The 11197-nt window shown below is 44.7% G+C and overlaps 1 protein-coding gene across 1 annotated transcript in view; it reads right to left on the bottom strand.

Moving 5' to 3' along the window:
- Positions 1-2205: 2205 nt before the first annotated feature.
- Positions 2206-11197, bottom strand: part of TMEM235 (transmembrane protein 235) — a 472116-nt gene continuing 463124 nt past the window's right edge. Inside the window, exons 4-5 of the mRNA XM_078650761.1 lie at positions 6185-6244; positions 2206-3074 (exon numbers count right to left, since the gene is read on the bottom strand). Coding sequence (XP_078506887.1) covers positions 6228-6244 — 17 coding nt within the window. The 3' untranslated portion in view covers positions 2206-3074; positions 6185-6227. The remainder of the gene's footprint in view (positions 3075-6184; positions 6245-11197) is intronic.

Here is an 11197-nt window from a genome sequence, read left to right as displayed (position 1 = left end):
ATGGCCACCTGTTAATCGGATCCATTTGTGGACTGTTGATGAGGTCTACCTTCCTTAATGGCAATTTGGACCTCCCCCTCTCTGAAAAACTCCTCACCTCGACATGTCACATAACATGTATCCCCTATGGACTCTGTCTGGACATCCTGTGGTCTCGAACAATGAGGCCGATTAGCATTGCGGTGAATCTGCATCCTCCGGGCCGGTGGAAGCCACCGCCGGCCCGGAGGATGCGGATTCACCGCTGCAGTGCCTTCAAAGACCCCCCGCCAGATTAGGATGGCTGGGGGGTCATCAGCGGACGGGAAGACCGTCCGCTGTGGTCACCTTCCGACCGTGGCGGAAAAGCTGTAATATGGTGGCGGTGTCTATCAGACACCGCCAGCCATATTAGGATGCGTGTTCAGACATGCTTTTCCGCGGCGGTTTTTCCGCCGTGGAAAAGCATGTGGTCCTTTGCATCTGGGGGCCCGCAGGTGCCCCCAGAGTGAAGGGGGGGTGGGGGTGAACATGGGGGGTACCTATGGTACCCCCCTGCAGTTGCATGCACAAAGCAGCGGGCACCGCGCGGTGCCTGCCGCTTTGTGCATGTAACTGCAAAACATGCATTTTTAACCTTGCGGCGGGTGCTGCTTCAAGCAGCACCCGCCGCAAGGTTAAAGATACGGGATGTGACCGCCAGGGTGGCGGTCACATCCTAATTGCACCGGAGGGACCGCCGCTGCCCCTGCGGACGGTCCCTCCACCTCGGGGGTGGCGGACGGACGCAGGTCCGTCCGCCATCCTAATCGGCCCCAATGTTGGCGTTGTTGTTGCAAGAAATGCTGCTTAGAAATTGCCAATGTACACTCCTAAAAAGAAATGCACTACAGTGACCTAGCGTGTTGTATGTCTGTTGCAGATAGGACTAACTAGACCATGGGGGATGTGTATATACAAAAGACACTTCGTAGCATCTCAAGATAATTGCCCTACAGTCCCTATCACATGCTCTGGTTGGAAATATCCAAGCATAATGTACAGCCCCTGTCATGGCATTATGTGGAAAGTTTCATTGAACTATTTTACGTCATGGTTTGACAATAAGCATCGGTAATTTGACTGGCCCACAGTGAAAAAGCCCAACCAATCACGCAAATATTTACCTACACAAAATGGGTCATGTGAGGCATGTCAGCCACTAACACATTTTCACACATCCACAGATATCTAGCTCAGTTATCAAGACAACGTGAACATGCACATATGTCAGCCTCAATGCTTACACTGAAGATACCCTACAAGTACTATAATAATGCATGCACTGACAACATGCAGATACTGATGGCAAGACTCCTTCTGATTCAGCATCATATCTATGTCACTCAAGGATGTAGAAGCTCAATGCTACACCTTGGATGTCAGTAAGCATGCACTGCAACTACTACGTATTTGTATTCCTGGGTCAACTGGTAAATGGTGTTGTAAGAGACACTGGGATACATAGAGTCGATGTATTCCGCTGCCCCTGAGAGCCTCTCATGACATCAATTTTACAATACACACACATTACGATAATTGGGAGCCACAGCACAGACCTGGGAACAAAGCTACACATCCCTAGGGTAAGTGGAAAAGTGAGCCTTATTGTTTTCTAAGTTTGCAAGCAAATGCTCAAAGTCACATGCATGAAGTGCCACACTTAGCAAGTACTCAATGACAAGGATGATTGAGGTTATCCAGACAGGTAGTTGTCCCAATCATGATTACGAACCAGCTAGCAACATTGACCTACCAGTACAATGGTGCCAAGGAAAGTGCATAAGTGGCAGGCACCAGTATGTGTCCCAACACAGTTAGGAATGGGTACTGTGGAGTGACACCCTACTATACATGTAGCATCTCCGACACACACAGTGCTACAGTAGGTGACTATCTGTTTTGGGCTTTGTGTCCATTCATACAAAGAGGAGCAATGACAGTGCCTAAATAATGGTGAAGAGTCCTTTAGTGACTCAGTTGGGAGGTAGACTGACTCATGTCATAGGCATCTCACTAAGTAACGCATATCTACAAACACTGCAGGCAATTGCCACCTCATGTACTCAACTCAACTTACTCCATGCTTGCAAATCAGAATTAAGAAATTGTGACGAAGTAGTGAAAGTAGAATTTTATTTATATATATATCACAAATCTAGTCTAACTACACCTTTCTACCCTAAACTAACTATACCTAACAATACATTACACTATACTAACTAATTTAAAACTACCCACACATATTTAGCCTACCCTACCCTACTCTATCCTACCCTAACTTAACCTAACTTAACCTAAACTATCTTACATGTTAAACACAGATGACATGTTAAACATCTACCCCAAACCGTTTTAATACACATACATCAGCAAAATACAGAAGACAATCACATCCTAAACATAAACTACCTATACATTTAAATCCAAACAAGTATATATATTATTTCCCCCCTAAAACACACATTAAAAACATACCCATCAAAAAACGACAACCTAGAAAAATCTTTAACAAACATACACTAACCTATATTATACCTATCCTAAATCTATTCTACACAATGCTTAAATTGCTGTCCTTAATAAACAACAAGTAAACCAATGGGGTCAGGGAAAAGCCTGAGGGAGAGCCAGGTCTGGGCACTAATGCGCTCCATTGCCTCCTGCAACATGAGCATGATGGCCCGCAGGCTTGAGAACTCACTCTCAAGGGCTCCCATCCTAATTTGAGCTCCTATAGGTCCTTTAGTGCCTGTGCCTCAAATATTGAGCCTATGGCAGGATTTGTGCCCATGGCCTGTGTTGCTTGCACCGGATGGGCAGACGATGGTCCTGGAATGGCCCGAGTGGCTACAGCCACCTGTTTTGCACCCCCTGATGTGGTTTGGCCTTTGAATGTCCCTGTTGATCCCTCCTGCCTGCGTTCCATGCACCAGCTGCCTTTCCTTGCTCATACAACTTGGCCATCTTGTTGTATGTGTTTGTGACATGCCGAATGTGACAGTACCGCTTCAATTTTATGTGGTGCTGCTTTGCCTCTTCTGCTATCATGTTGTCTGGGGAGATAAAAGAAATATGTATCAGCTAAATGTGAGATTGTACATGATGTCTGCACTAATAGACTCACATTGCCTGTCCATTGCATGTGGTAGGTTAACCCAAAACCACAAATTGGGAAAGAGATATGAACAATGTACCTTCTAAACATAAACTTTTCCTAATAAAACAACATAAACGTATTCAAGCGATGGCAGTGTAGGCATACAATATGGCTGGGTCAACACAAATTTACTTATAACCATACCATTCCTGAAACTGAGTTGCAATCATGATGTTGTGTCCTCATAGAATTGAACACATTGTCCACATATTGACACTTTGATGTTGGTACTGCAGCATGCAACTGGGTATTTTTTGGGTCATTAACCTATGTGAAATTAGTTATGTCAAGCAAGTACAGGTAGTGTTCCTCTGCATTGGTAAACTCATCTGGCAAATGCCCAAGGCAACACACATTGCTGTACTGACTGTGCCAGGTATTCAAAACATAGATGGAGGGTGGGTAGCTACCTCCAGTAAAACAGATCAGTTGGACACTTTACAAATATTGACTCAGGCAAAATACCAGGAACCCTAACATATAGCTTATGGTATGCCGTTGTAGCAATACCATGGTGACCTTAACATGTCCTAGTGTCCTTACACACATTTCAGCTAGGCTGCTTTCCTTCATGCACATTAACAAAAAGGCAATCCATGTCAGGAGTGTGTGTATGCATGCTGCAATTCTCATGTGTACTAGTACTTAGTGCTGTATCTAGTGGGTAACCTTCCACCATGAGTCATGGTTGACAGCCTTGGTGCTAGCCATTAGAAGTAACGCTACCAGTATGTGAGCAGTGTAATGGGTTGTAGGCTGCTGATACAGTCAAGACCTGCATGTGGTCCTTTCCACACTTCATCAAAATCAACAACTCTCTGCCAATGTGTGAATGTCTTCCAGAAATAGGACCTTGGGTATATGAGGCCATGAGTAAGGCATTTAACTGCATTTCCATGAGCAGACTGGTGACATGTACTGAATGTACTCCAACCAAATCTGTCTGCACTGAGGTAGGATTCCTTACATCCTGTCATGAGCTGCCAGGCCATATGTTCATACCCTGCCGTCTGGACATCTGCACTCGCAATGTGCATCAGACCGGCAGTATGATGGCGGCTCGTCCCACACCATGGTAAAATTGGGTTGATAACCTACATCCTTACATCCCCCATGGCATCTGTGTAATCGTTCCTCTGTCAGCCCATTTCACAAATGTATGATATGGACTACTCTGAGGGATGCTCAGGTTTTTTTTGTAGTTTTATATAGAGCAAACTAGACCAGAGACATCGAGTATCAGAGCGCTTTACATGTGCACCAGTTTAGTTACAGATGGACACATTCATTTTTGTTAGGCACAGGGAGATTAAGTGATTTGCCCAGAATCACAGGATGTTGAGCGTTGTTGCTGAGGCTCAAACCCGGTTCCCCAGCTTCGAGGTAGACCGCTCTAGCTGTAAGGCTACATTCTCTCCGGTGCCACTGAGGCAGGATTACCGCTGCCATACCTCAGGTTAATTGTGGCAAAAGTGGTGGAAGAAAGTAAATTATTGACAATGTACTTACACCCTTACAGCAAGACACGCTGAGATACCATATGTCTACTTTTATGACGCTTAATCTACGATTATGAATAACTTTGCCCCCTCAAAACAATATTTGCAGGATCTATTATAGGAATGATTGTTGGTTTGTGATGGCTAGCCTGCTGACATGGTCACATAAGTTTGCCTGAATATGAATTTTTACTTCACACATATATACTGATACAGGTATGGATCACAAAGCACGTTGTTGATCAGCAGTAATGTCTCCTCACCTGTAGTCTTTCACACTGAGCTCATTTTGGTAGTGAGTTTAAACGTATGCAGCATGTATACGCATAGTATTATGCTAAACAACAATAGCATAAGTTGTATTTTGAAAACACATTTACTGTAAATATGATTAGATTACACTGTAATGTTGACTATTGTGAATGCTGTCTGTGTTACACCTCACCAGCGCCTGTCTCATGCTCCAATATGCAAAAGACACACAATTGAGGGACGGAATGCAGAAAAAATCAAAACATTCACCCCAGGCAAGAGATCTGGGTTAAATCCATCATTCTTTTGCTCACCTTGCCACCACAGTTTAGACCTGGCCATCAGTCTTGACCCTGTGCCTCATGGGAACAGTCCAGCCCGAACTGCCAAGCCAGGTCCTCCCTGGACTGGAAACAAGCATCCTAGGACCGGTTTCGGGGTTTCAGCCCTCTTCAGCCAGGATAGCTTGATTCCAGTGGCACACTGAGCCCAGGACCCACATCTGGGCATACCGGGCGCACTTAGGGCAAGAAAGCAAAAGACACACAATTGATGGACGGAATGCAGAACAAATCAAATCATTCACCCCAGTCAAGAGATCTGGGTTAAATCCATCAATCTTTTGCTCACCATGCCACCCCAGTTTAGACCTGGCCATATGCAAATCAGTCTTGACCCTGTACCTCATGGGAACAGTCCAACCCGAACTGCCAAGCCAGGTCCTCCCTGGACCGGAAACAAGCATCCTAGGACCGATTTCGGGGTTTCACCCCTCTTCAGCCAGGATAGCTTGATTCCAGTGGCACAGTGAGCCCAGGGACACAGACAAGCATACTGTGTCCAGAAAAGCTCAGCCTAGCTCATTAAACTTTGCTGCAACATTTGTTGAACTGTAGTTTGTTCAGTTTGTGCCATGTTATGGGTGTAAGACAATAGAACTTTAGACCATCTGTAGATTTTGTTCCAGGTGATGGTACATGTGCCATTAGCATCCAAGATGTAGGTGGGCAAACATCAGCACAGCAGGTAAAGAAGCATGATTGATGTGTGCCTGCATACATTGCCCCTACATGCACATTGACATACATCCATGACCATTTATAATGTAACTGTGCACAACTTCAGTTGTGATTTTACATTTACTGTAAATTGGTTACAGGTAAATGATGCAACCCCATACACATCACAATGTTACGACTATCATAGATCACACACAATCCTTACAGAGCTACAGCCATATACTATTTACACTTACTGGTAGCATTGAGATCCCTGAAGGTATCCACTTCGCCCGGGGCTTATGGTACAGGATCACCTACAAGACAAAAAAATGAACATTGCTTTGTGAATATTGTAAATACACACTGTCTACATATGATGCACAGTACTATGACTTCATAACAATCTGGTATATTCAGCATGCTGGACATGTAGGACATGGCAAAGTAGAGATAGAATAGTAAAGGACAGATATACGCCTTATGTAATATTGTAAGGCGACTTTCATAGTATTCATGTCACTGGTGTGCAGAGTAGGTGCAAAGCATGCTACCTTGCAACATGGTACAAAAGTGCATGCCTTTGATGGCGGGATCCAATTCCGAGCCTGAAAGGGTCACCCTCTGGAAGTGATTACATTGCCCGGGGCATGTCCAACTCTCTATGTTTTCTAACGAATGGGGCACCCATTAGAAGATTAACATAATAGAAGATTGTTCATTACTTTGCTCCTTACACGTCAACTGTGTAGGGTATTTCAACATCAACCGTTCATGCTCTTAACAAGCACAGTATGTTAAATCAGGTCATATAACAAATACATGCATATGAATAAGTTTTAAAACACCACAACAGCTTGACCATCCCCCTGGGCCAGGGGTAAGCTATTGGACAGATGTACACATGATTTTTGTATCCTACCCCTCAAATGATCTGCCCCTTACATGTAAAATTGCTATATGAATTTATTGTGATAGGCACACAATTACATGCACATAGTACATACGTGCATACCTACGGGGTCACCAACTTCCAAGTCAAGGTGGTGTAGGAGATCCGCCTCTTGTGACACCAAATCAGCCCATCTGTGCTTCAGCTGGTGGAGGGTGTGGTCGACCCCAAACACATTATACATTATACAGGAGACACCGTACCCTGACCCACCACTCCTTTTATTCCTTAGCGAGATAGCCCTGGCTGATCCTACCCCCTGATGTGATCAGGTTTGGCAATAATGTGCCAGCAGCCATAGCAGGCCCTCAAACACTCCCTCCAAAAGATTCTGCACCCTACTCTTCCCCGACATGGCCCAACCCACTCTATAGACCATAAATTCCATACAAACACCCCTTAAACTAACCCCTATCACTAAAATAGAAAACCCCTAAATGGACAAATACCCAACAATACAATGACAAAAACAATACAAATTACAAATACAAAACACAATAAACCAATTGGCACAGCAGACACTGACAAGACCAAACTTCACCCAAAACCACAAGCCACTCTACAAAACACCTCCAGAAACCAGCACAACTAACATACTATAAGTGAAAGAAACTTTCAAACTTCCTACTTCCTTGTGTGCAGCCTGAAACACCCATTGCGTCCTCTCCTGGGTATATCCTGCCTTTTTTTGGCATTTGTCTTGTTTTTTTATGACACATCGCTAATTAAACAGCCAATGTGTCGTTCCTACACTGCACATTGGCACTTCTGCAGTCCTTTTCATGCATTGGCTTGGATGCATACATTTTGATAGACGCAAGTGTTGCAATGAGCCACGCAACAGGGACAATGCGCGGGTTGTGACCCATGCACCTGCCAAATGTGTAGTTTCTACTGAAGAAGTCCGTGTGATGCTGGATCACACACCTTGGGCACTGTGTCATTGAGCCAGGACTTGGGTGGCAGTAGTTGGCTGCTATGTGTGACAGAGTGCAGTGTCCATGTGGTTAATTGGGGGGGTTGTAAGTCTGTCGTGTGCCCGTCACTTCATGACAGGTGAGGCAGCATTTACAGGTGGGGTAACAGATTGGTCACGGAGTCTGCATGGGAGCAAGGAATGCATCTGCTGTACCTATCATCATGCAACTGGAAACAGTAGGCAGCATGGCAGCATAGGAAAACATACATTATGAGCTGTAGGATCACACATCAGTTGACACAGCCATTTCCAGGACATGCACCTGGATGTCCAACACACACATATGGGCATATGAAAATGGCTTCTGGGGCCTATGTGCACTGCAATTACATTTCCAGATCTGGCTAGGCTTTCTATTCATGTAAGGTGTGGGTAATCCGTCATTTTCATGTGTTACAGGTGCAACACACACTTAGGGAGGAGTCAAGACAGGCTAGCTCAACCATACTACAGTGTATGTCCCACCCAGCTTGCTGGATTTATGAGCACAATAATGTGTAAATCGAAACTTTTGCATGGTTTTGTGAGTCACCCACGTCATACACACAAAGCTAGGCAAGGCCCTCCATGTTATGAACTGGCACAGGCACTACAGCACTCAGGGATATGTATAACCAGAGTTGTTTGGCTGTTTCACAATGCAACACTTTGCATCTGCAATACACATCTATTATGATAGGGGCTCGTTCATCTTCTGAGGTGTAATGCAGTAAAACAAACGGCACTACCTCACTCTGAACCAGAGAGAGGTTCCATGACCGTAGCATGTGTGAACCCATGCAACATCCATGGTTTGAGACTCATTCCCAGACGTACCTAACTAGGGGAACCTTGGAATTTCCCAGTAAATACAACCTTCCCAGGAGTGGGGTGGCAAGGTGTACTACCTTAAGGTCTCCTTGTTACCTCAGCTTTAAAATATGTGCTGCATTCTGCACAATGCTTACATTGTGGGCTATGCCTCGGAGGGTATTTTGCTTATCCGGAAGGCACACCTTCAGGAACAAATACATGTCTGCATACAAATGAAGCACCCTTGCATCATGGTGCACGATTGGTTGATTTGTGCCTAGCCAGGGCGGCTCCTCCACTAAGATGGAGAAGCATCGCCCCTCTGGCATTCAGCACTACGAAAAAGGAAAAATAAAATGATAATAATGCAAGGTTATGATCACTTTATTTTTCAGTGCTGAATCAGCTCTGCAGGACAGTGCTAGGCAGGACAGCGCAGGGGGGGCGTGGTGGCACTCTCTATGTGTGCAATGACTGTTTGGCTGGCCCTCTTGCACTTTGCATGTTCTCCACACAGGACGCATTACAGCCTGGGTGGAGAACATGCCCAGGCTCCCGTTTCCTGGCCAGACAACGGCACTCAGAATAATCATAACACTGCATTGCAGCATTGCGATTGGCTTAGGGAGCCTGGGAGCATCCTGCTTCCTGTTCACAGAGAAGCCATGAAGAGGACGGAGAGGACTGAGGCTTCCAGCCAGCCGGTGAAGAACCGGGTTTTCTTAGAACCCAGCGGTGCCAGGGACACACCCGAAGTCTTCGTATTCTCCTGTCTTGGAATACAGAGACACGGAATACTTCTGGATGGCGTCAAAGATCAAATTTATTAGCTGCAGCTAGTAACAGTAAACCAAGCAATACAACACAGTGTACAGCTCAGGAAACTGCTCAATTTTCATAGAGCAAGACATCGCTTTATAAACACCATATTCTCATTATAAATGTACACCCACTGCGCAAAATTCTGACCAATAGGACACATTTTCTCACATTAACAAAAACCCAATTTACAGTAACCCAACCCAAAAGTTAATTATTAGGACTGTCCCAAATTCAATTTCCACAAGCCGGACAAACCCATAATTGAAAGCACTACCCATGTAATGAAAAGTCGTAAGGAAAGAAACAATTCAGATGCTGATTAGGATAAGATATGTGTAAGGAAACTAAAAGTTAACGATATCCTGAACATTGATTGGCAATTTTAGACAAGAATCAAACTTAAGGGAAATTGGTTTTGCGAAGGGTCAGTTTCAGGTGAAGAGGTCAGTTTCTCTGCAATTCACTCACAAGTCAGAAAAGGGCCTGTTAATGCATACATGAACAATGAGGCCCATGCAACTTTGTTCGTTCGGTTACCTCCACGGCCTACGTGAGGGCAACACAAAAATGGCGTCACGAACAACTCAAACAAAATGGAGTCTGGTTCGAAATCACGGAACCTCAGCCCCTCCTTTTGCCATTACGTAGGCAATAACCTAAACTCACGTCAATCTGAATCCAGGTCTATATCTATTCTCATGAGGTCGTCAAGGTGTTGCTGTAACATCATCTTATTATCCTTCACTTCTCTCGGGACTGGTCTTCTCACACAGATCGTAGCAAAAAGACTTCAAATGGCGGGACCACACTGGATGCATAAGCAACACGAGAAAAGGATTGCTAAAGCCATACCAAGAAACATCAGAATCTTCCATCCCCATTTGGACAGCAGTTCCCAAAACCATTCTATCTATGACCAGTTCCCTCGGTCTACATGTATAGACTCAGCGGACTTATGTAACCTCAAGATGGCTTGGTACACTGTCGGGGCGTTATCTGGTATGAAAACACAGCAACTAGACCCGATCAATTTACATACCCCACCTCTATCTGCAAGTATAATATCTAAAACAAAGCGGTTCTGTAATGTCATAAGGCGATCCGCTTGAAGCTCAGCTGTAATATTGCTAAGGGCACCTGCAGTCTCATTTATAGTGGCCTCGACCACTCTCGTAAGCTGACGAATATTTCTACCATTAGCCATAGGACCCCAAAAAGGCAGAAAACCCTTAAAGAAGTCTCCAACTTCTTGTGCGACAGTATCTTTCGCATCGATAACACCTCTATCATATCTTGTCTTATGATAATTGAAAGCAGCTGTATTCGTAGGGGAAGCAAAAATGCCACATAACATGTACCTGAAAAATCAGAAGGCAACCATGTATATGCTCTGTTGTAACAAACAAAATACGTGCCTTTAGTTGGCACAAACGGTGGAGATTTCTGGGATGTATAGACATAGGTGTGAGCACACACACTCTTACCAAGCTGAGCTCTCGGATTCTGACCATTACCTTGCAGACAAAAATGACCTCGGTGGGGTACAATCCAAATAGGAGGAGACCTTTTCTGTCTCTCTTTCTCTGTCAGGCTAATGCTATATCTCGTCTTGTTCCAACCAACATATGCTCGTACCTCATCTTTAGGGATAGCATTTTACGCATCAATATCTCTGATCATATCTACTATTCCCCGTATCAAGGCATTATTACTCGCATTATCTTT

The sequence above is a fragment of the Lissotriton helveticus genome, chromosome 7, assembly GCF_964261635.1.
Source record: "Lissotriton helveticus chromosome 7, aLisHel1.1, whole genome shotgun sequence".
NCBI classification, from domain to species: domain Eukaryota; kingdom Metazoa; phylum Chordata; class Amphibia; order Caudata; family Salamandridae; genus Lissotriton; species Lissotriton helveticus.
This window is presented reverse-complemented; position numbering and strand designations above follow the sequence as displayed.